General features: G+C 45.6%; 1 protein-coding gene across 1 annotated transcript; it reads right to left on the reverse strand.

Moving 5' to 3' along the window:
* Positions 1-23,203: 23,203 nt before the first annotated feature.
* On the reverse strand, positions 23,204-24,822 carry LOC125534371 (protein FAR1-RELATED SEQUENCE 5-like). Its single transcript, XM_048697623.1, has 4 exons — positions 24,654-24,822; positions 24,093-24,550; positions 23,661-23,948; positions 23,204-23,566 (listed from the first exon to the last, which is right to left on the reverse strand). The coding sequence occupies exons 1-3, from the start codon at positions 24,808-24,810 to the stop codon at positions 23,766-23,768; spliced, it is 798 nt and encodes a 265-aa protein (XP_048553580.1). The 5' UTR covers positions 24,811-24,822; the 3' UTR covers positions 23,204-23,566; positions 23,661-23,765.
* Positions 24,823-26,343: the final 1,521 nt, after the last annotated feature.

Here is a 26,343-nt window from a genome sequence, read left to right on the forward strand (position 1 = left end):
TTAAAGGCTATTGTTTTAGAAAGCGCACACTCCCTCCTTCCCCCTTCGCTACTAAATGGGCCGGCCCATCGAGCACATGAGAGGAAGATTCTTCCCCGGTTTTGGGAAGCTTCCTAGCCGGTATTTTCTTCTGGTATTTTTTGTTTTCAATTTTTCCTCTTCTTTTTTCATTTTTTTTTTCAAATTAAAGAACTTTTATCTAAATTTCATGAACTTTTTCCAAATCATTGATCTTTTTTGAGATTTTTGCAAACTTTTAAGTGAACGTTTTCAGTTTTTTAGCAATTTTTTAGTGAATAGTTTCTCAAAATCAGTGAACTATGTCCAAACTTGCGATTTTTCTTTCAATACGCGACATTTTTTTTCAAATATGAGAAATTTCAAAACCGATGAACTTTTTTTTCAAATTCATGATTTTTTCTCTTCAAAATCTGTGAACTTTTCTCACTTTGTCATGCTTTTTTAAAATTAATTAATTTTTTTGAATCCTCAAACTTTTTTCAAAATTAAGGATTTTTTTCAAATTCATTATGTATTTTCTTTAAAATATATAAACCATTTATTTTGAACTTTTTTAAAACTCATTACCTTCTTCAAATCCTTGAATTTTTTTTCATTCCATGAGCTTTTTCAAATCTGTGAATTATTTCTTCATGAATCTTTTATTTAAAATCCATAAAATTGTTGTAGATTTATCTTTTTTTAAATCAAAACATAAGACAAAGGGAGGGGAAAATCGAGCAAAAGAAAAACTGGTGCGATCGACCTACGTACGCATGATAGAAAAGGCAAACGATGGAAGGGAGCACTAAATGGGATGAGGCTCAGGACAATTCCTCGTGCAACAGGCGCCGAAGAGGAGCTCTCGCTTACCCAGCAACGCACGCCTAAGCAAAACGAAAAATGAACAGCGGCTGCAGCCCACAAGCAAAGCCACAACCCACGATGTCCGTACACGTACGGATTATATTTCCTATTCCATAGATCGCTTCTACCATTCGTTCGCCTCAACTATACCTGGCCATGGGAAGTCCGGCCCGGCCAGCCCGGCCTGAAAAAGCTCAACCCGGCTTGGCCCGACACTGCTCCCGGGCCAAGCTTGGGCCTAGATTTTGAGCCCGAGCCCGGCCTGTCATTTTTGCACTTTTCTGAAGGTCGGGCCGGGTCGGCCCGAAGCCCGACGGGCTTTTACATGTTCGGGCCGGACTTGGGCCCAGAAAACAGGCCCGATGGCCGGGCCAGGCCCGGCCCGGGCCTGAGTTTTTTTGCGTTGGGCTTGGCTAGGCCTGGCCCGAAGCCCGGTCCGACCCGAGGTATGGCCAGGTATAGCCTCAACCAACATCGCTTAAAGATAACCCCACGGGTAACCCCCCAGAGAATGTGTTGCTCCATGCCTAAGGCATGGTGCTAGAAGATCTGGTGGTTGACGATGGTGTGGTTGACGATGGTGTGGTTCACGAGCTCAAGGCTCTGTTCGATTCCCCCCTTTGTGAGCAGCACATATGGATCATTGCCGCGCTCTTTAGCAAGACGATCTCGTCGACGGATGAAATGGAGGCTTGCAACTCAGTGGCGTACATGGAGAACCTTTGCCGCCACTACCCCGAGATCATGGAGGCGGAGAGGGCGATATTCATCGATAATGAGGGGGAGGTCATCTTCATCTCCGACGACGAGGTGCAAGGCGGCGAGGAGGAGGAGTTCGACGTCGAGGAGTGGCGGAGCATCTTCCCCAACTACGACGACGACAGCACCGGCCCGGACCCATGTCTCACCGGCGATGGCTTGTCGAGAAAAGATTGGCTCGACCTCCACTATGGCCAATGAAGATGAGTAGTCTAGTGCAGTTTAAGTTTGAATTTATGTTTAATGTTCGGTTGTCAAGACTATGTAGAACTCATGTTTAAATGTATGCAAAATTAGGTTGAATTGATGCAAATTTATATTTTACTCCGCTAAGTTTAGAGGCATCGGCTAGAACCGACCAAAACTTAGTGGAATATAAATACTCCACTAGAATTTACTCGACCGGATACTCCTCTATTTTATAGGGGATCGGTTAGAAATGCTCTTATTTGCACGAAAATGCCTAACGGTGGACGTGCACTATGTGGACTATATCCAGGCCGTCCGTTTTCCACACTGACTAGATTCGCCCCTGTATTCACGGGGCCTGTCCCCCTGTAGACGCTTGCCCCCCATGTATCTCGGCTGCCAGAGATAGTGATGTGGTGACAGAATCTAGGCGTTGTTCCATGTACCGCGGCACACTCGAGGTCTGTTGCTGTGCCAAAAGTATACAGGGCAGCCTGGGCACATGTCTCTTCCTCTCACGTGACTCATTACAATAATATCCCGCCACTCACGGCACAGTTGTAGCTAGCCCCGGTACATCCTCACGCTATAAACATTAGCGATCATTTTTAGCCGTACGTTTTAACCTCGCCCACCAGACACAATATTAATTTTTTTCTTGACGCGAAAATGATATCAATTCCTACCACGTAATATAATCGCCCGTGTTTCACAGCCAAAAAAACACAATTAGCCAGTCAACAATTTTTTATACACTTTTTAACTACTTTTACCGGCCGCTTTTAAGCATTATCCATACGGTTCTGCCATAATAAATATATTGGTAATTCGTTTTTACACAGCTAGCAACCGAAGTAGTTGGTTAGGGTGAACATCTACAGCCCTCGTAATGGGCAAGATGGAACAACAGCGTGCGGCACTGTTTTTGTCACGTCCCGACGTGCAAAAAGCTGCCTTTCCAGGCCCACCCCCCATCAAAGCAATCCCAGTGCTCTAGTCACTTCACGCATTTACCGCATCTACACGCGCAGCTCATCTTCTTCAACAATCCGTTCTCCCCACCCACCCACCAACCAGAGTCCCAGGAAGAACAAGGAGGCGATCTAGCAGGGAGAACGCCATGGCCGCGCATAGCAGCTCATACACCCGCCAGTTAGCGGTCAGCATTTAGGTTTTTGCCTATCAGCGACCTGTTCAGCACGAAGCCGCCGCCGAAAAAGGTATGAACAGCCTCACGATTTTCAGTAACGATTTAGCAGTTCTTCCTAAATCTCACTAGTTTTCCTGCCATTAGGTTCTGTAGTTCATGGTGTTTGTCGGAATGGATAATCATTTTGCTGCGGAGGGATCAGCAAGAGTTATTAATCAAGATACAATGAGCGAGTTTTCCCCGGATGAGTTAGATAGCGATGGCGATTGTTCTGGCGGATCCAGCGGTGTGCCAGGGACACCATCAATTACGTCTAGGCTCTCGTTGTTGAAGTTAGGCTCTGTTATTTCCAAGTTTTCGGACTTCAAGAAACAACTAGTCAGAGAAATAGGTTTTGATGGTTTGCTTCGGATTAAGTCGTGGCAAAAGATCAATCTTAAGTATAGTGCTTACCTCATGGATAGAGTCGATGTTGACAGCAGCGTGATCAACCTGGAAGGCCAGGGCATGCTTGAGCTTACAGACAAGTCAGTTCACTCTATTTTTGCAATACCACGCGGTGAGCTAGCAATTGGACCTGAATGTGTCGAACCATCAGAAGCTTGCATTGAGTATACACGTTTTGTAGCTAGCATCAGTGACAAAGGTACACACAGCTTGAAGGCGGCAGAGGCATACCTGTTACGGGACATCACAGCCCAGTCCAGACAGATTGATATCCAGTGTTTCAAAATTGCATTCGTCATCTTTGTAGTTGGCCATGTTCTTGCCCCATCAGCCAAGCATGACTACATAACAATAGATTTCTGGGCTGCCCTGAATGATGTTAGCAAAATCAGAAAATGGAACTGGTGCAGCTACCTTCTGAAGCACCTGTTCCATACTGTCAGGAAATTCAAGTCAGATGTCTCTAAGCGAAACCCGACCATTCACATTGTCGGATGCCATTTGTTCCTACAGGTATTAATCCGAGAACATCGACCACTACCATACTTTTTGTGTTCGCTCACATCTTTGTTACCTTAATCTGACAATGACAACTTCATTTGTTTCAGGTGTTCGTCCTGGACAACCTAGACCTTGGTCAAATGAACAAGCCACGCAGAATGTATCCAAGGATAGCACTTTTCGAGTATGAGTCCATGAAAAAGATGATTGAGATCATAGCGGTCAGCATGGGAGGAGGTGAAATATCATACCACGGCGCATCGGCCAGTTTACGAAAATCCATGCCAAAACAAAAACAGCGAATAAAACCAATTAGGCACAAAATGACTTGTACCTAACGCCATTTTTTTCTCTGGTCAGGTTCGGTCTGAACAAAACATCAGCAAGGGCCTCGTCTGCGCATCCACTGATCCTGCAGACGAAAACATTCCAAGGACATCCACCACGACGAAACGAGCCCAGATGCCCTCCGCCCCTATTTTAAGAGCTACCTACGCCAAAATTGGACCCCAAGATTTCTCAAACCATCTACGGACAAACCACCCATCAATAGTAAGTACATGTATCGATCTTTTTTTGGTCAACCAATCTGAATCCCAGCGTAGTTCATACTAATTTATGAAAATCCTTTTTCCCAATAGTCCAGCGAGAAGCTTGGGATACTCCTCCGAGAGCAAAATGCGCGTGGGTTGGCCAACATTTCGGAGATGAGGCAGGCTTTTCAGTCATCAATGTTCACATTTGCGGACAAACTCATCAATTGCATAGCTGAGAACTGCACTTGTTGCAAGGCCAATGGGCGTAAACATTGCACCATGAAGAGTGAAAACCAAAGCAATTGCCCCAACTTGGCGACCATCCCTATGCAAGACAAACTAGACCACACGTTCTTCACCCCCCTTGCCAATAAGGTTGCGTCCAGGCTGCCCAGACAACTTGAAAATGAAGGTTTGTTCCAGAATAATGCTACCATTTTGCGTAGGATGACCAACTCAATATACCAGCTATGGAATTTTAACAATGTCTAATATAAAATTGATGTGATGTCACAGGTAGCTCATCTGCCAATAGCTCCATTGCGCGGAAGAGGGGAGTTGTGTTCAGCCCGTCCATCCAGGGGGAATCATCGAAGAAGGTCTGTGTGCAATTGGATGACCCACTCCAAACTATTAGCCCTTCAGTTGTTGATACTATCAACAATTCATCCTTGTCAGCAAAGCAAGACAGTCACCGTGAGGTTGCCGATAGTATATATGCATTCTTTGACGACCTGACTGCTAGCATTGTTACATACTATGCCGAGCAACGCCCGAGCTCTGGATATGTGACATTCGGAACTACGAACGACAACGTGCCAGACAGAATTCGGATTACTAAATGCAACATCGCTCGTGACCCATGGGCAATTGGGTCAGTCCCTTTGCCGCCGGCAGCTCCAGTTCTCAGGGCCATAAAAGATTGGTTGGCTGGGTCGGCCACTTTTCTTCTTGAAAGGTAGTCGCAAACCATTCACCGAACATTTTTATTTTGGCAAATCTATTAGACCAATGTTCTCACTCTACATTTTGCGTCCAGGAAATGGATTATGCATCCGAAGCCGAGACTCATATTACTTGACGGCATTGAAATCCAGCAACAACTATCAGGCAAAGAACAGCTTAGCCATGAGATGTGTGCTGCTATATTTAGGAGACTGTCACAGATGGACAAGAGCTTCACAAAGGACACATTGACCATGTTCTGGAGGAAGTTTCTAGAGCCCGACTTTGCTGTGAGTCCTACAACTAATCCAAGCAAAATATTTAGTTTCATTCTCACCTTTTTAATCACTATGTTTGCTAAGGATGTCATCTTTTTTTCAGACTGCGGTTTTGTCAAATGCGGATCCATTGACGATCCAGTCCATCCGTGCAACATTTACCGAAGAAAACAAGATTTTCAACCCAGCCTCTAGCCGGATGGTAAACTCTAACCATAAAACACAAAACCAATTCCCGTTTTATCATTTTTTTCATGGATGATTCATGAACTATATTTTTTCCGCCAGTGGCATATCCCTGCACTGCTGCCCGACGGCTGGTCCGTCTACTCATTTGACATGCTCAGAAGAAGGATTGCAGTACTTGACCCGGCAGTTGGACCATTTGGGTTTAGCAACCGAAGGATCAACATGCACACATACGTATCTGACTTGCTTCACGCCGCCCTCTTCAGATGCATCCAATCCCTATATGATTCCTGGCATTGCAGTTCTGGAGAATGGACCCGGTCATTTCCTGTTATCATGCTAGAGAACATTGATAAGTAAGTTTCGGAAAAACATAGATCATATGCTGCATACTTTGGTTGGTACGAATGCTCTCTAAGTTGTCCAAAATATATTTTCGAACAGGGAGGACTACGGTGTGTGCTCTTCGTTCTTCGCTAGGAATTATGATGGCGACAAACTCCATATCCCACTAACCAAGGTAAGCAGCTTTTTAGCTACAAAAACCACCGTAGCTTTCCTTACGTGTACTAACTAGCATCACAAATGCACACAGGCAAACCTGGAGATACACAGGAACCTGATGCTGTACGAGGTTATGCGCCTTCAGGGAAATGAATCGCCAGTGCCTTCCGATGCACTTGAAGCTATCAAGGGATCATTCGTAGCTCTGTGACCAGCTTGTCGATGCTCATGTCATGTAGATCGACTCACCCGCCGCCACCAATGTATCTATAAGAATACTAGATATCCCCGAGACGTTTTAAGCGTTCCCTTAAGCACTAGCAAGTTATGTTTTTTGCTAGATGCAGTGTTGTTATCAAACAAAATTTGGGAGGAACATTGTTTCTAAATTTGGTCGCTCTCAATTCAAATTGTGCCAGTCCATTTTTTCCTAAGGGATGACTCCCTCTGTTTAAATGGGAAAGCTTCTGTTTGTATGATCGGAAAAATAATATATTTGTTTTGTTAGGAGTGAAATCCTTCCATTAGCCAAGTTTTTTCACCATACCCATTTTTTATCATACTGGTTTTTTGCAAACAACACCTTTTTACAACAGATTTGACACTGATAAGTGGTTCTGGTACACGACCAACGGCGAACTAATAAATTAGGATGCATCACACAACTCCAAACTACTACAAGATACTCATAATCATAGCAATACTGACTCGAATTACACAGCCATGAACAACATGTAGAATGCCAGAGCTACAACAACCACACACAGACTTGATCAGGTGGTGTTTGCCGGCAACGCGAGCAGTACCATCATGCTGGCGGGCAACACCAGCCACACCAGCCACCATGATCTTTTCACCGCTATCCATGGCCGGCTCCATAGCTTGTGCAAGCTAGTGAGATAGATTGGCCGCCTCAATTTCTGCCGCCCTTGCTGCATCTTGCAGAACAGAGTTTGTCCTCTCAAGTAACCAGACCTGGTCCCTAAGATCGATTACCAGTTGCTTAAGGAAAGGATTTGTGATCGGATCGTCATGCCACTGGTAGAAATCGCACCCTCCCCTCTGCCAAATGACCAGAACACAGATCAAAATTAAGACCACTGATTCTATCAAAAACAAACATCAATAGCCAGAAACATGCCAAGAGATTCCGTGAACGCACTCACCCTTGCGCGGTAACATGTCTTGTATCTCCTTCCTGGATTCTCGTCACTCCATGAGATCCACATAGCCGCCTTTGGCTTCTCACGACAATCGCATGGTGTGAACGGCTCATAGTCCAGGGGTCCTTCTCTGTACCTAACTGGGGATCTCACTTGTCCATAAATCACTCTACGAGAGGAGGAACGAGCTCTAGAGGAAGAGGAAGCAAAGGATGCCATTGCTGGTATTTCTGAGAGCTTGCTGGTTGGCAACAGTGTTGGAAATATGCCCTAGAGGCAATAATAAATTAGTTATTATTATATTTCCTTGTTCATGATAATCATTTATTATCCATGCTATAATTGTATTGATAGGAAACTCAGATACATGTGTGGATACATAGACAACACCATGTCCCTAGTAAGCCTCTAGTTGACTAGCTCGTTGATCAATAGATGGTTACGGTTTCCTAACCATGGACATTGAATGTCGTTGATAACGGGATCACATCATTAGGAGAATGATGTGATGGACAAGACCCAATCCTAAGTCTAGCACAAAGATCGTGTAGTTCGTATGCTAAAGCTTTTCTAATGTCAAGTATCATTTCCTTAGACCATGAGATTGTGCAACTCCCGGATACCGTAGGAATGCTTTGGGTGTATCAAACGTCACAACGTAACTGGGTGACTATAAAGGTGCACTACAGGTATCTCCGAAAGTGTCTGTTGGGTTGGCACGAATCGAGACTGGGATTTGTCACTCCGTGTAAGCGGAGAGGTATCTCTGGGCCCACTCGGTAGGACATCATCGTATGCGCAATGTGACCAAGGAGTTGATCACGGGATGATGTGTTACGGAACGAGTAAAGAGACTTGCCGGTAACGAGATTGAACTAGGTATTGGATACCGACGATCGAATCTCGGGCAAGTAACATACCGATAGACAAAGGGAATTGTATACGGGATTGATTAAGTCCTTGACATCGTGGTTCATCCGATGAGATCATCGTGGAACATGTGGGAGCCAACATGGGTATCCAGATCCCGCTGTTGGTTATTGACCGGAGAGTCGTCTCGGTCATGTCTGCATGTCTCCCGAACCCGTAGGGTCTACACACTTAAGGTTCGGTGACGCTAGGGTTGTAGAGATATTAGTATGCGGTAACCCGAAAGTTGCTCGGAGTCCCGGATGAGATCCCGGACGTCATGAGGAGTTCCGGAATGGTCCGGAGGTAAAGAATTATATATAGGAAGTGCTATTTCGGCCATCGAGACAAGTTTCGGGGTCACCGGTATTGTACCGGGACCACCGGGAAGGGTCCCGGGGGTCCACCGGGTGGGGCCACCTGCCCCGGGGGGCCACATGGGCTGTAGGGGGTGTGCCTTGGCCTATATGGGCCAAGGGCACCAGCCCCAAGAGGCCCATGCGCCAAGAGAAGAGAAAAAGGGGAGAGTCCTAAAGGGGGAAGGCACCTCCGAGGTGCCTTGGGGAGGATGGACTCCTCCCCCCCTTGGCCGCACCCTTCCTTGGAGGAAGGGGAAAGGGCTGTGCCTCCCCCTCTCCCTTGGCCCTATATATAGTGGGGAAAAGGAGGAGCAAACAAATCTAAGGCCTGGCGCCTCCCTCTCCCTCCCGTGACACATCTTCCTCCTCCCGCAGCGCTTAGCGAAGCCCTGTTGGAATCCCGCTACTTCCACCACACCGTCGTGCTGTTGGATCTCCATCAACCTCTCCCTCCTCCTTGCTGGATCAAGGCGTGGGAGACGTCTCCGCTCCGTACGTGTGTTGAACGCGGAGGTGCCGTCCGTTCGGCACTAGGATCATCGGTGATTTGAATCACGACGAGTACGACTCCATCAACCCCGTTCTCTTGAACGCTTCCGCGCGCGATCTACAAGGGTATGTAGATCCACTCCTCCCTCGTTGCTAGATGACTCCATAGATTGATCTTGGTGACACATAGGAAAATTTTGAATTTCTGCTACGTTCCCCAACAGTGGCATCATGAGCTAGGTCTATGCGTAGTTTCTATGCACGAGTAGAACACAAAGTAGTTGTGGGCGTTGATTTTGTTCAATATGCTTGCCGTTACTAGTCTTATCTTGATTCGGCGGAATCGTGGGATGAAGCGGCCCGGACCAACCTTACACGTACTCTTACGTGAGACTGGTTCCACCGACTGACATGCACTAGTTGCATAAGGTGGCTAGCGGGTGTCTGTCTCTCCTACTTTAGTCGGATCGGATTCGATGAAAAGGGTCCTTATGAAGGGTAAATAGCAATTGGCATATCACGTTGTGGTCTTTGCGTAGGTAAGAAACGTTCTTGCTAGAAACCCATAGCAGCCACGTAAAACATGCAAACAACAATTAGAGGACGTCTAACTTGTTTTTGCAGGGTATGCTATGTGATGTGATATGGCCCAAAGGATGTGATGAATAATATATGTGATGTATAAGATTGATCATGCTCTTGTAATAGATGATCATGGAGCCCCAAGATGGAGATCAAAGGAGCTATATGATATTGGCCATATCATGTCACTATTATTTGATTGCATATGATGTTTATCATGTTTATACATCTTGTTTGCTTAGAACGACGGTAGTAAATAAGATGATCCCTCATTAAAATTTCAAGAAGTGTTCTCCCCTAACTGTGCACCGTTGCTACAGTTCGTCGTTTCGAAGCACGCCGTGATGATCGGGTGTGATAGATCCTTACGTTCACATACAACGGGTGTTGACGAGCCTAGCATGTACAGACATGGCCTCGGAACACAGCAAAAACACTTGGGGTTAACTTGACGAGCCTAGCATGTACATACATGGCCTCGGAACACAGAGACCGAAAGGTCGAGCATGAGTCGTATGGTAGATACGATCAACATGATGATGTTCACCGACGTTGACTAGTCCGTCTCACGTGATGATCGGACACGGCCTAGTTCACTCGGATCATGTAATCACTTAGATGACTAGAGGGATGTCTATCTAAGTGGGAGTTCATAAGATGAACTTAATTATCCTGAACATAGTCAAAAGGATTTTGCAAATTATGTCGTAGCTCGCGTTTCAGTTCTACTGTTTAGATATGTTCCTAGAGAAAAATTAGTTGAAAGTTGATAGTAGCAATTATGCGGACCAGGTCTGTAAACTGAGGATTGTCCTCATTGCTTCATAGAAGGCTTATGTCCTTAATGCACCGCTCAGTGTGCTGAACCTCGAACGTTGTCTGTGGATGTTGCGAACATCTGACATACACGTTTTGATAACTACGTGATAGTTCAGTTAAACGGTTTAGAGTTGAGGCACCGAAGACGGTTTTTGAAACGTCGCAAAACATATGAGATGTTTTGAGGGCTGAAATTGGGATTTCAGGCTCGTGCCCACGTCAAGAGGTATAAGACCTCCGACGATTTTCTTAGCCCGCAAACTAAGGAGAAAAGCTCAATTGTTGTGCTTGTGCTCAGATTGTCTGAGTACAACAATCGCTTGAATCGAGTGGGAGTTGATCTTCCAGATGAGATAGTGATGTTTCTCCGAAGTCATTACCACCAAGCTGCTAGAGCTTCGTGATGAACTATAATATATCGGGGACATGTATGATGATCCTTGAGATGTTCATGATGTTTGACACCACAAAAGTAGAAATCAAGAAGGAGCATCAATTGTTGATGGTTGGTGAAACCACTAGTTTCAAGAAGGGCAAGGGCAAGAAGGGATACTTCATGAGACGGCAATTCAGCTGCTGCTCTAGTGAAGAAACCCAAGGTTGAACCCAAACCCGAGACTAAGTGCTTCTGTAATAAGGGGAACAGCCACTGGAGCAGAATTACCCTAAATACTTGGTAGATTAGAAGGCTGGCAAGGTCGATAGAAGTATATTGGATATACATTGTGTTGATGTGTACTTTACTAGTACTCCTAGTAGCACCAGGGTATTAGATACCGGTTCGGTTGCTAAGTGTTAGTAACTCGAAATAAAAGCTACGGAATAAACGGAGACTAGCTAAAGGTGAGCTGATGATATGTGTTGGAAGTGTTTCCAATGTTGATATGATCAAATATCGCACGCTCCCTCTACCATCGAGATTGGTGTTTGCGTTGAGCATAGACATGATTGGATTATCTCTATCGCAATACGGTTATTCATTTAAGGAGAATAATGGTTACTCTGTTTATTTGAATAATACCTTCAATGGTCTTACACCTAAAATGAATGGTTTATTGAATCTCGATCGTAGTGATACACATGTTCATGCCAAAAGATAGTAATGATAGTACCACCTACTTGTGGCACTGCCACGTAAGTCATATCGGTATAAAACGCATGAAGAAGCTCCATGTTGATGGATCTTTGGGCTCACTCGTTTTTTAAAGGTTTGAGACATGCGAACCATGTCTATTGGTATATATGCATGAAGAAACTCCATGCAAATGGACCGTTTTGTACTCACTTGATTTTGAATCACTTGAGACATGCAAATCATACCACATGGGCAAGATGACTGAAAGCCTCGGTTTCAGTAAAATGGAACTAGAAAGCAAATTGTTGGAAGTAATACATTTTGATGTGTGCAGTCCAATGAGTGCTGAGGCATGTAGTGGATATCGTTATGATTCTTTCTTCACAGATGATTTGAGTAGATGTTGAGTACATTTACTTGATGAATCACGAGTCTGAATTATTGAAAGGTTCAAGTAATTTCAGTGTGAAGTTGAAAGATCGTCGTGACAAGAGGATAAAAGATCTATGATATGATCATAGAGATGAATATCTGAATTACGAGTTTGGCACAAAATTAAGACATTGTGGAAATCGTTTCACAACTAATACAGCCTGGAACACCATAGTGTGATGGTGTGTCCGAACATCATAACTGCACCCTATTGGATATGATGCATACCATGATGTCTCTTATCAAATTACCACGATAGTTTATGGGTTAGGCATTAGAGACAACCGCATTCACTTTAAATAGGGCACCACGTAATTCCGATGAGATGACACCGTATGAACTATGGTTTAGAGAAACCTAAGCTGTCATTTCTTAAAAGTTTGGGGCTGCGACGCTTATGTGGAAAAGTTTCAGGCTGATAAGCTCGAACCCAAAGCGGATAAATGCATCTTCATAGGACACCCAAAACAGTTGGGTATACCTCCTGTCTCAGATCCGAAAGCAATAAGGGATTGTTTCTAGAATCGGGTCCTTTCTCGAGGAAAAGTTTCTCTCGAAAGAATTGAGTGGGAGGATGGTGGAGACTTGATGAGGTTATTGAACCGTCTTTTCAACTAGTGTATAGCAGGGCACAAAGAGTTGTTCCTGTGGCACCTACACCAGTTGAAGTGGAAGCTTATGATGGTGATCATGAAACTTCAGATCAAGTCACTATCAAACCTCGCAGGATGACAAGGATGCGTACTACTTCAGAGTGGTACATAATCCTGTCTTAGAAGTCATGTTGCTAGACAACAATGAACCTACGAGCTATGGAGAAGCGATGGTGGGCCTGGATTCCGATAAATGGCTCGAGGCCATAAAATCCGAGAGAGGATCCATGTATGAAAACAAAGTGTAGACTTTGGCAGAACGGCTCGATGGTCGTAAGGCTATTGAGTACAGATGGATTTTAAAAGGAAGACGGACAATGATGGTAAATATCACCATTAAGAAAGCTCGACTTGTCGTTTTCCGACAAGTTCAAGGATTTGACTACGATGAGACTTTCTCACTCGTGGCGATGCTAAGAGTCTGTTGGAATTATATTAGCGATTACTGCATTATTTATGAAATCTTGCAGATAGGATGTCAAAACATTGTTTCCTCGACGATTTTCTTGAGGAAAGGTTGTATGTGATACAACCGGAAGGTTTTGTCATTCCCGAAAGATGCTAATAAGTATGCAAAGCTCCAGCAATCCTTCTGAGGACTGGAGTAAGCATCTCGGAGTTGGAATGTACGCTTTGATGAGATGATCAAATATTTTGGGTTTATATAAAGTTTGTGAGAAACTTGTATTTCCAAAGAAGTGAGTGGGAGCACTATAGAATTTCTGATGAGTATATGTTGTTGACACATTGTTGATCAGAAATGATGTAGAATTTCTGGAAAGCATATAGGGTTATTGGGAAAGTGTTTTTCAATGGAAAGCCTGGATTAAGCTACTTGAACATTGAGCATCAAGATCTATAAGGATAGATCAAAACGCATAATGGTACTTTCAAATGAGCACATACCTTGACATAATCTTGAAGGTGTTCAAGATGGATCAGTCAAAGAAGGAGTTCTTGCCTGAGTTATAAGGTATGAAGTTAAGACTTAAAGCTCGACCACGGCAGAATAGAGAGAATAGACGAAGGTCGTCCCCTATGCTTAAGACGTAGGCTCTACAGTATGCTATGCTGTGTACCGCACCTAAAGTGTGCCTTGCCATGAGTCAGTCAAGGGGTACAAGAGTGATCCATGAATGGATCACAGGACAGCGGTCAAAGTTATCCTTAGTAACTAGTGGACTAAGGAAGTTTCTCGGTTATGGAGGTGGTAAAAAGAGTTCGTCGTAAAGGGTTATGTCGATGCAAGCTTAACACCTATCCGGATAGCTCTAAGTAGAGATACCGGATACGTATAATGGAGCAACAATTTAGAATAAGCTCCAAGTAGAACAGTTATTTGGATTAGCTCCAAATAGAACGTGGTAGCTGCATCTAGGAGATGACATAAAGATTTGTAAAGCACACACAGATCTGAAAGGTTCAGACCCGTTGACTAAAACCTCTCTCACAAGCAACATGATCAAACCCAGAACTCATTGAGTGTTAATCACATAGTGATGTGAACTAGATTATTGACTCTAGTAAACTCTTTGGATGTTGGTTACATGGCGATGTGACCTGTGAGTGTTAATCACATGGCGATGTGAACTAGATTATTGACTCTAGTGCAAGTGGGAGACTGTTGGAAATATGCCCTAGAGGCAATAATAAATTAGTTATTATTATATTTCCTTGTTCATGATAATCGTTTATTATCCATGCTATAATTGTATTGATAGGAAACTCAGATACATGTGTGGATACATAGACAACACCATGTCCCTAGTAAGCCTCTAGTTGACTAGCTCGTTGATCAATAGATGGTTACAGTTTCCTAACCATGGACATTGAATGTCGTTGATAACGTGATCACATCATTAGGAGAATGATGTGATGGACAAGACCCAATCCTAAGTCTAGCACAAAGATCGTGTAGTTCGTATGCTAAAGCTTTTCTAATGTCAAGTATCATTTCCTTAGACCATGAGATTGTGCAACTCCAGGATACCGTAGGAATGCTTTGGGTGTATCAAACGTCACAACGTAACTGGGTGACTATAAAGGTGCACTACAGGTATCTCCGAAAGTGTCTGTTGGGTTGGCACGAATCGAGACTGGGATTTGTCACTCCGTGTAAGCGGAGAGGTATCTCTGGGCCCACTCGGTAGGACATCATCATATGCGCAATGTGACCAAGGAGTTGATCACGGGATGATGTGTTACGGAACGAGTAAAGAGACTTGCCGGTAACGAGATTGAACTAGGTATTGGATACCGACGATCGAATCTCGGGCAAGTAACATACCGATAGACAAAGGGAATTGTATACGGGATTGATTAAGTCCTTGACATCGTGGTTCATCCGATGAGATCATCGTGGAACATGTGGGAGCCAACATGGGTATCCAGATCCCGCTGTTGGTTATTGACCGGAGAGTCATCTCGGTCATGTCTGCATGTCTCCCGAACCCGTAGGGTCTACACACTTAAGGTTCGGTGACGCTAGGGTTGTAGAGATATTAGTATGCGGTAACCCGAAAGTTGCTCGGAGTCCCGGATGAGATCCCGGACGTCATGAGGAGTTCCGGAATGGTCCGGAGGTAAAGAATTATATATAGGAAGTGCTATTTCGGCCATCGAGACAAGTTTCGGGGTCACCGGTATTGTACCGGGACCACCGGGAAGGGTCCCGGGGGTCCACCGGGTGGGGCCACCTGCCCCGGGGGGCCACATGGGCTGTAGGGGTGTGCCTTGGCCTATATGGGCCAAGGGCACCAGCCCCAAGAGGCCCATGCGCCAAGAGAAGAGAAAAAAGGGGAGAGTCCTAAGGGGAAGGCACCTCCGAGGTGCCTTGGGGAGGATGGACTCCTCCCCACCCTTGGCCGCACCCTTCCTTGGAGGAAGGGGCAAGGGCTGCGCCTCCCCCTCTCCCTTTGGCCCTATATATAGTGGGGAAAAGGAGGAGCAAACAAATCTAAGGCCTGGCGCCTCCCTCTCCCTCCCATGACACATCTTCCTCCTCCCGCAGCGCTTAGCGAAGCCCTGTTGGAATCCCGCTACTTCCACCACGCCGTCGTGCTGTTGGATCTCCATCAACCTCTCCCTCCTCCTTGCTGGATCAAGGCGTGGGAGACGTCTCCGCTCCGTACGTGTGTTGAACGCGGAGGTGCCGTCCGTTCGGCACTAGGATCATCGGTGATTTGAATCACGACGAGTACGACTCCATCAACCCCGTTCTCTTGAACGCTTCCGCGCGCGATCTACAAGGGTATGTAGATCCACTCCTCCCTCGTTGCTAGATGACTCCATAGATTGATCTTGGTGACACATAGGAAAATTTTGAATTTCTGCTACGTTCCCCAACAAACAGCACCCTCCACCATGGCCTGTTCTTATAGAGCACGCATGCAGCAACGGCTAGTTCAAAATTCAAAAGGAAAAGAGACGTTGAGCAAAAGGAGCCATCACATCAAACACAGGATGGATGGTAGTACATTAATAGCATACGTCAGCTCACAAGTAGCAGCTATGTTGAAACTAAACAAGCACCATCAGTCATAATGTTTTGACCAAAAGACAGCCACTTTGCTTGTCCACGGCATCGCAAAATGATTCGCCCCTACGATAACAACGTCCTAAACCGACCACACACCTCTACTGCGCCCAATCTAATCTTCATCAGTGAGCTGCTCCATGATCCCTGGGTGTGGTGCAGTGTTCCCCTTTGCCGCCATCGTCTCGTACATCATCCTCTTCCTCCTAGTCGCCAGACCAACCTATTGCAAATACAACAACAGCTAGTCATTTTCTGCTGGATACAGAGAATTTTTTGACTTTCTGAGAATTAATAGAAGCTCTCTTACCTCTGTCATGTCGTGCTCCAGACGAGTCCCATTGAAGTTATCTGCATAGTAAGCTATGTAGCCAGGAGACTCACCACTGCAATCACAAGCATATACATCAGATAAAGATTATTGGTCTGCAAACATACTATCGCACAATGAACAATCAACGCACCTGCCACATGCAACATGCATGTTTCTGTTGTACCTCACTGTCCACTCAGACATGTTCATCTGCCATCCATCATCCAACAAGGCACCCCCGCGCTTCATGCCATTAAGCATAAGCAAGATTGTCTTCCCGTGCTTAGCTCTATATGCATTTGAACTCATATGTGTGAGAACTGGGTCCAGCACGTTCAGTCTCTTCATAAGCATGTCAAACACGTACAAGCACCAGTCTCTCATCATTGACACAGGCATCATTATCTGCATGAGCATGGGAAAGTTCAGTTTTGGGCAACAACAGTCATAGCGCTTTGACAACACATTTAGGAAACGTACCAGGCGACCAACTGAAAGCCAATGCTTCCCGTAGAAAGAAAGCTCCGCAACAAGGCAGCCCCCTCCGGGTCCATGATGTTCTCAAAGTGCAACTACACCAAAGAAACAAGTTTTGTCAGCATCGGATACATCAGAACTGCTTATACGAAGTTTAGTGTTTCATATTCACTTACAGGCACGTCAGGAGATGCAAACCCCCTCCATACTGGTAATCCAACCATGTCCACCATCTTGATCTCTCTCTCATTGAAGCCACGTACCCAAGCCTCCATCCCATTGTAGTGCATCTCCCCTGTCAGACTGTATTAGTACTTGATCTTGTTGCCATCCAGTTTCAAAGGTGTTGGTCGCGAGCTGTCATACCAAACACTAACAAGACAAACAACAAATCGTTAGTTAATTGGAAGCAAACACTAAAACATTTCCAGCAACTTTATGCATTTAGTCTCACCTTGCAAGAGTATCCCTGCAGGTGAGGTACTCGACTCCGTCGTAAAATCCAAGGCAAACATGATCGTGATAGTGGACCTGCTTCAGCTCAAGCTCGAAAGGCGAGTAACCATAGTCTAGTTCTGGGGCGAGGTATGCATCTGGATGAACTATAGCTGCACATAAGAAGAAATTACCATGTCAATATGTCTAACGCGGCCCAGGAAAGCTCATGTGTGATCACCAAATGAATCATACCTAGCGGATTAGGAATATCAGAAGGGCTTTCCTCAACTCCAGGCAGAATTAGCCTTTTGTTGCGTATCGGCGTGTACTTGGCAATTGATGTGGCATGCGTCCCATCATCAGCAACACCAGCTTGTGCAATAGCCGCTTGCATCACATAATCTGCATTCAAACGAAACGACAAGTTAGATACCACAAATGTTTTTGAATTGTTTGTAGTTCATTCAGGTGTATACCTTCAATCATCACATAGTACATAGACGTGTCAACTAGCCCACTTGGGGTCTCAGGCCCGGACAGATTGTGTGGAGAGGAAGGAGCAAGGACCTCATGCATGGTCTTCTGACGAGTGGCCCTGGGAGCTATGTCTGATACACATGCAAAATGAAAATGAATCAGAACTTACAAGGTAATTATAAGAATGCCACAACGGGAGCATGGTCGTGATCATACCATCTGTTGCTCTCGCCTTCCCCTTGCGGTCAACAACCACCATCGGTTTGATCTCTTCCTTACTGTCATCGCGTGTTCCCCCTGGTGCAGCAGCTACTTTGAACAGAAAATTAGTAAGTCGGTCATCTAGGTTATGGTAGCGCGTCGCTCATGTGTAATTACCTGTTGTTGTCACAAGGACATCCGATGGAATTACTCTAGTCATATTGTTGTCGCCGTTATTCCCCGCAACTTGAGCTGCATTAGCACTATCAACGTTCTGGTTTTGCACAACCACAGCCATCAGCTCATGAGCTGCTTTCCTAGAACTTGCAGCAAGGTCTTCTGCAACTGCAAATGACAAAACTGCAATCAGTGTCAAACAAGATAGCACATAAACATAGACGCAGGAGAAGAAAAACATCAATACCTGTAGATTTTGGGTTACTTGGCGCGTCAGGCATGTTACAAGGAAACATAGCCGCCACTGAAGAATGCCTTTTCACGTGCGCTAGGAAGAAATCCAAAGTCTGCTCCAGATCTTTCTGCCTGTTTTCTGCGGCCTTCTTCTTGATATCCTCCGGGACACTGTCCCTGATAGTGTCAACCACCTTCACAAATTCAGCCTCGCGTATCTGGTACTGGTAATCCATTGCAGCTTTGAAAGAAGCAAGGATCTTGATGTTCATAACAACAGATCAAAAAAATGGAGTTAGCAATAGCAACTGACCAAGACAGAGGACAACAAACGATTTTTAAAAACTGTGCAAGCAGCTTTCCATCCATGTACCTGATCAGACAAGCCACTTGTCGCAGCGGGAGTGCTTGGGGCATGCGGTGCAGCACCAGCTGATCCACCAGCCGCACTGCTCTCACCACCGATCTTTGTAGCACTGGCAGACCAACCAATGATATTTGCCGACGGAGAACGGGGAACATCTCCTAACTGAATCCGACAGAGAGACACATGGAATTAATTGGCAATGCATGCAGACAGTCTCGAGAAATATAAACAAGTACACATTTTTACCTCTAGGCCGCACTCTATGCCATGAGCAGCTGCATGCTTTCGGATTTGCTCCTTTAGCTTTACATCAGAGTAATCAGCAAGCCTCGGGATGGATAAAAGTAGCCTGCCTTGGCGACCATGCTCGTGGTAATCCAGCCAGATTATCTAGCATTTTTTGCCATGTGAAAAAAAACAGAACGCATAATATAGTAGGCACGACTGCATTTGAGCTAGATTAGTGGGATCGAACTAACCTGTGGGATGATGAGGCACCCACTTAGGTTAACCAAAGTAGGATCAAAGCTGAGATCATGCCTTAGCTTCCGTGCTGCTTCCCTCAGCCCCTCAACAACGTAATCGCAGAAATCAAACTCCGCTATACTCTCTGGATCGGCCACAACAGGGAGTAGCTCATTTGCAATCTTTGCTGTGGCACCAGTAGGCACAAGGAAAGTCGAGCTGGCTAACAGTGTCACAGCCACCTTCATGGCTGTTCGCTCCTCACCCTCTATGGCACCCCTACTAGCACCCTGAACTATTTTCTTGACTTTGTAAACAGGGATGTTGTTCGACCTTGGCATTCCAGTGCCAAGTAGCCCATGCACATGGCCAAGCAAGCCCTCACGATCTGCAAGGCAACGCCCACCGGCGATGTCTATCTTCCTACCACCCGGCTCAAGACCGATACATCTAGCAACCTCCCTAATGTTGATCTCTATGAAAACCCCATCACCCATGTCCATCATCATGTTATCTGGGTTTATTCTAGAGATCAAAGACATGTAAAAGATCCTATTCGTGTTGCCTAACACCCTGATCTTGCACAACTGCTCCATGCCTACATCTTTGAAAACACTTCTGACCTCGGGGTTCCATTCACCAGAAAGGGATTGCAAGGCCATGGAGGTGAAGCTGGTACGTACTGTCGGAGGACGCCTGCTCGCCGCCGCCGAGGAAGAACCAGTTGCCGGCATTGCCGCAGCTGCCGGAGACGCGCCCTTTGGTGGTCTCCCGCGCGCCATGCCCCCCACCAGCCGGCCTGCTAGATCTGATTCATCCAAAGCAAAGGAGGGGACGAGGTAGTCAGCATGGCAAACTGAACAAAAGGAAACTTACTAGTAGGAATGGAGTTGGACAGAGAGCAAAGAGATGCAAAGAGATTACCTTCTTCTTCAGCAGCCTTCAATGGTGGTGCGTGTGTGGCGGTGCTCCCAAGGGAGAGAGGTGGCGGGGTGGGGTGGAATGGATACTCAGTTGGTCCAGGACGGGGTATATATACAAATGCTCCATCCATTCGGCATGCGTCCTAACGGAGCAGCGTTAGGTGAACCCGGTTAGCACAGGACTACCAGCGTGCCCTTCTGCATGGCAGCACTTAGGCACATCAGCCACACAACGCATGCATTGGGCCACACAAGTCAGGCTAGTCTTTAATCATTTTTTTGCAACGTCAGCAAATCATTGTCATTCTAATCCATAAGCTTACACTGACGAACTAAGATAATTCAACTCACGTGCACTCTCTACATAGCATACTAATTTTCAAACACACGCCACACCATAACTCCCATGGACGAGGTAAACTAAATCTTCAGGCGCTTGCTTGGTGGGCTGTCGACGTCATCATCATCAGCAGCTCGATCAACATTGCCTGTACCCGATTCATTATCACCATCCGCGAGCTCATTAGCACCAGCAGGAGCATTGTAGTCCAATGGATCAAACTCCCCTGTCTCCTCAACCGCGTTATGTATTTGAGGAAGCACGACAGCCTAACAAAACAAGCAAATCAAGTAAGCACAACAAATCATCGAGGAAATTCAAAGGTGTAATAATGCAGGAAATTAGAAGTAGTTCGTTACATTTTCAGCCACTTCCACCATCTCAATCACAGCACGATCAACTGGCCCTTGCCCAAACACGCTGGCCTGTAGACACGCAAATCATCACTAGTGAGAAGAGAAAACAAAATGAAGTTGAGTTTCTAACTTTTCAATCCATAATCTAACCTCGTCTGCTGCGGTGCAAAGAGAGGCCGATGCATGAGACACGATGTCGTTGCCCACACCATGCACGGCGCCACCCTGCTGCACGTTGGAAAATCACAAAAAACTAGGTCAAGCAAATAGCCCAACTTTCCAACATAAGCAAGTATTAGTGGGAATAGTACTAACAATCAGCGAGCTGGGCGCTAGAGTTGTGCCATCCGAGGTAGTTACCGCGGAGTGGATGCGTGCACTATTGGTGGGCGCCATCAAATCCTTGCAAGCATGAATTCCGTGGAATCCCGCCACCTCTATATATAGCGTATCCAAATTTTCATGTTCCCTCCAACTCCATCCATTCAAATTTTGAATCCCAAGCACTCCAAAGCTACGGGCTGGTGAAATTTTGAATCTTAGCAAGCCAGGCCGATTGAGCGACTCCATAGGCTCATACAGGAGGGGGAAATCACGGGTGAAGCTTGGTAAAGTTGACAATAACAGTACATACGCATTTACTCGCCCATGTGTTCTCTGTCTGTGAAACACATCTTGTCATGCCCAGTACACCCCCATCCCATGCCAAGCACGCCATCATCGCGATTATAAAGTTTTTGGGCAGCGAACCTACACTGTGACATGTCCATGTCCTAGAACACATGGGCGACCTCGCTAGCACAGTGCTTTGCCGCAGCAGGAGACAACCGCACCGCTTGCTGCACGTCTTTGTCCAGTGTTCCTTTTCGTTGTGTCAACCATCAGCACAACAGGGTTTTTTACACACGCCTAACCACGTTTTCTTGACAAACAGGTTGACCAACAAATATCAACCATGAAAAACTAGCTGTTCTGACATCCGGGCACTGATCGCACACACGATACAGCTTGACAAAGGTTTTCTAAAACATTTTTTTGCAAGACCATACAATTAGCATGAAGATGAAACAAACTCCCCAGCGCATGTAGATAAAACAAACACCCCAGCCATATTTGCAGTCAAACCAAATCTACTTTATCATAAATGCAATCCTTTTTACCCGGGAGTGGACAACACACATAACTCCGCCGCTGTGCCCAAGGGTTGGCCTTACGGTGGGTAGGTGCAAGCACATCTGCGCCTGCTCGTCAGTCTGTTCCAAAGACCTCACCGGCCATGCCTCATGAAAATTCACGAGACGTGCCCAGTGCTGCGAGTTGTCTAATCAAAATGCTGGGCATGCATCAGCACACGATCACATCAGTTCTCCCACGCCTCCGACTAGTCGAGCACGCGCGGGGTGCCATCGACACATCGCATGTGTCACATAGCAATGAAAAAAAGGTTTCATTCCCAACAATGGGAAACGATCCTACCCAGAGATCTCTGCCTCCCCCAAGGCCCATTTTTCCGATCAGACCGCGGCCCAATTGCCCGGCAACTGGGCATTTGGAATGCTTCGCAAATTATTTCCGAGTTTCCCACCCGAAATCAGTCCACAAATATGGCAGTAACATGAGTGAAAATTACCAAAGTCATATAAAAAGATTTAAGCATAACCCAGTCGCACGCTTGAACTCATTGTAAGCCTGGATATCAACAATACATTTCTACCCAAGCTACAAATACAAACACAAACCAAATTTGCTGACGACATAAACTACAGGAAATTAGGCACAAAGGGTTCTGCCCGCTTTCCGCAAGAGTTTCGACGATGTCCGAGCACTCCACATTTCCCACACTTAGGCATCTTCCTTGGAGCTTTCGGAATATCTCCCCTTTCCGGACATGTCGTGCTCTTGTGCCCCTTCACCCGGCATATCGCACAAAACCTTGACCTCTTCATTTTATCTTCATACGGAGCCTTGTCTCTGCTAGTGGTTGGCCTCCCCGGCTGGCCCATCTCTTTTGCAGGAGCAATCCAAGAACAGTTTGACAATTGCATCCTGTCAACAATATTAATACATGCATCAGCATTTTTGTCACCATGGGTACCATCTTTGGCTCTCTGCTCCAAAGCCTCACGCTCTTCGAGTCCCATACCATCCTTGTCATGGCTTAGGGGGAGAAGAGTTGTGTAAACCTCCTTCATCATGGCCATGAAAACATCATAGCACTTCACATTACTATCGCCCAGCCTAACACATTCAAGCGCCTTCATGTACATGGCGTTGTGCCTGTAAGTATCAAAACCATGCGGCCCTCTGTCCTTCTGGTATCGAACAAGGTGCTCCGGCAATATATCGCGGGCATCCCTAGTCCAGCGTTTTAGTATGTGCTTATCTGGGATCTTGCTCAATTTGAGCTCAATCATAACCTGCCACCACAGCAAATGAGACCTCAGACTAGCACAACTTTGTTTGCATGGCAGATGACGTTGTGTAGCATCATACGAAGATGTTTTTACTTACCTTCAACGAATGACAGAAAACCATTCCAGAGTGCTCGAAAATCCCACATCCGTAATTAAAGAAACTCTGATCATCATCGACTTCAACCTTGAACTGTACTTTGCTTCATTTCTCTCTTGCCAGAGCATCAACGTGAGTAAGAATGTATATCTTTTTCGGGACAACAACATCCAGTTCATAGGCCCCTGCCTTGTACAAAGCATCTCCAAATTGCTCAAACATTGCCCTTGTGTATATCTTGCTAGCATGCCTCTCAATTGGAAGATTTACTCGCAACAAAACCCCACTCTGAAACATATCAAAACACAAAAAATGAACAGATCAGGCATCGGTGTACACTTCGTCTAATACATCTACCAATCAAGAACATGTCTATGGAGACTGGTTTACTAACTAGTAAAGCGACCGGCCGACTCTTTTCTCAGAACATACCAGTGCGGTTCGTTTCTCCTGGAAGCTCTCTTCAGACTCTCTGTCAAACTGGAGCTTCTCGTACTGTTTGAGGAACAGATGCATTGGACAGCCCGGGGGGACATAACTTTTAAGCATGTGATTGGCACTTTCACTCCGTTGAGTACTAGTCATCTTTGCGCAAAAAACACCTCTGAAATACGGCTTTGCCCACTTATGCCACACCTCATAAATTTGAGTAAGGTACGGGTGCTTTCTCAGTGAATATTTATCAAGCATTGCAGACCATCCATCCTCGAACTCTTGCTCCGTGACCATGTGATGAACCAGCTTATGAAATTCACTTTTGAAATCAGTTTTCTTGCTCCACAAAACCCCCATTGATTCCTTTGCTTTCTTCAGCACATGCCATTTACACCACCTATGCGTTGTATTGGGCATCTCTGTTTCTATAGCCAATTCCATTGACCGCGCCTGGTCTGCAACCAGTAAAGTAAATTAGATCCATTAGGAGCTTACATCATGGAAAGTATTGGTTCAAGAAAAATGAGAGATTCACATCTACCCCTAATCTAGCCGTACCTGTTAATATTGTTTGCGGGTGTTTACCCCCGACCATCCTGATGAATTCACGGAAAACCCACTTGAATGTGTCCTCCTTCTCATCCCTCAGCATGACACCTCCGAAAATTATGCTCTGGAAGTGATTGTTCACTCCTACAAACAGACCGAATGGCATGTCATATAGGTTGGTCCTATATGTGGTATCAAATGTTACAACATCTCCGAAACACCTATACTGGTCCACACTACACCCGTTAACCCACATAAGTGTCTTAATCCAGCTCTCGTCATCAACCTGGACAGTATAGTTGAATTCTGGATCGTTTGCCTTCATCTCCGCAAGTATGTCCATTGTTTTCCGGGCATCTGAATCAGACTGCTCCTTGTTCAACTTGCAACACAGCGTCTTCAGTGACCGTTTTGTAAATGGCACATTATCAACTGTTCCAAAAAAACTACCAACTATACTATAAACCTTTCCAAGACTGACATTGTTCTCTCTCTAAGCTGCCTAACAAGATCCTTAGTATACCGGTCAATGAGCCTGTGCGACGGCCAATGCATCTTCTCACCACAAGTGCTTGACAAAGAGTGGTTGTGTGCCGCCCGGTGCTCTGAAATATACCATCCATTGTCGTCCGACCGAAGCAGCCTGATCCGGGCAGCACAACCGCACCGTGTTGATCTTGTATTCTCCCTCTCCGGTTTACCCTGCCGATGCACATAACATGATTTGTCAGCCTATAACATATTCTTGCAGACTTTTTCTCCCCAAACAGTGATGCACAAAAAGAAAAACAAACGCACCGCACATCCACAGACTATCTCCTGCATGCACTTCACCCGCTCCACATTTAGCCTGCTTTTCGAATACCTTATACCAAATCCAAGCTCCCACGAATATAAATTGTAGAATTGATAGGCTTCATCCAATGAATCAAAAGAGGTCCGACAGCTGGGTTGACAACATTGCCATCTCTTTTCAATATGAAAGCCCTCATGGACAATTCAAAGGGCACTTTTCCGGTTCGGGTTGAGCTCGCGCTCAGCGGGGGCCTTTCTGATCTTACCCTGTTATTTTTGAGAGAAAATTAAATAATTCGCATAGAAAAGAAAATCAATTCCTCTTCCTCAATGCACCAGATTACACAACTTTCCATATTCTTTTCATTACAAAGGCAAACCCGACAAAGCAGGACTGCAGATAAAAAACAAGATATGCAAACAAAATCTTTTCCTAGTATCACACTCCGACACCTCTCGACTTTTTAGTTAAACTAGCTACAAACAGGACAGGATATGCAATTTCAAAGAACAAGAAGACTGTGCAACAGCCCGCACGCAGATAATCCCAGTAATTTCAGAAACCTAATGTAATCAGTCAGACACACAGTGCGGATTTAGTACAGACCTGTACTAAATAACTACATAACATATAGCTAGATGCTAATGAAATCGTTTTTGCATATATGACCAGCACACAAAAGAAATCAGTTCTACGCGCGATTACCTGCGTGTCCATCCGCTCGTAGCCTCCGAACAACTTGCAAGAGCGGGTCCTCGCCAAGAAATCCGGCATCTCCGCCACCGCTACGGAGGCCCCCTGCACGGCGAATGTCAGCCTCGGCGATGCTGATAGAAGCCTGGGACTCTATAGGCCGGGCAGCACCAGTATTGCCCGCATGCCCGCGGCTAATCCTGAGTGGAA

The sequence above is a fragment of the Triticum urartu genome, chromosome 2 (assembly GCF_003073215.2).
Source record: "Triticum urartu cultivar G1812 chromosome 2, Tu2.1, whole genome shotgun sequence".
Lineage (NCBI taxonomy): Eukaryota > Viridiplantae > Streptophyta > Magnoliopsida > Poales > Poaceae > Triticum > Triticum urartu.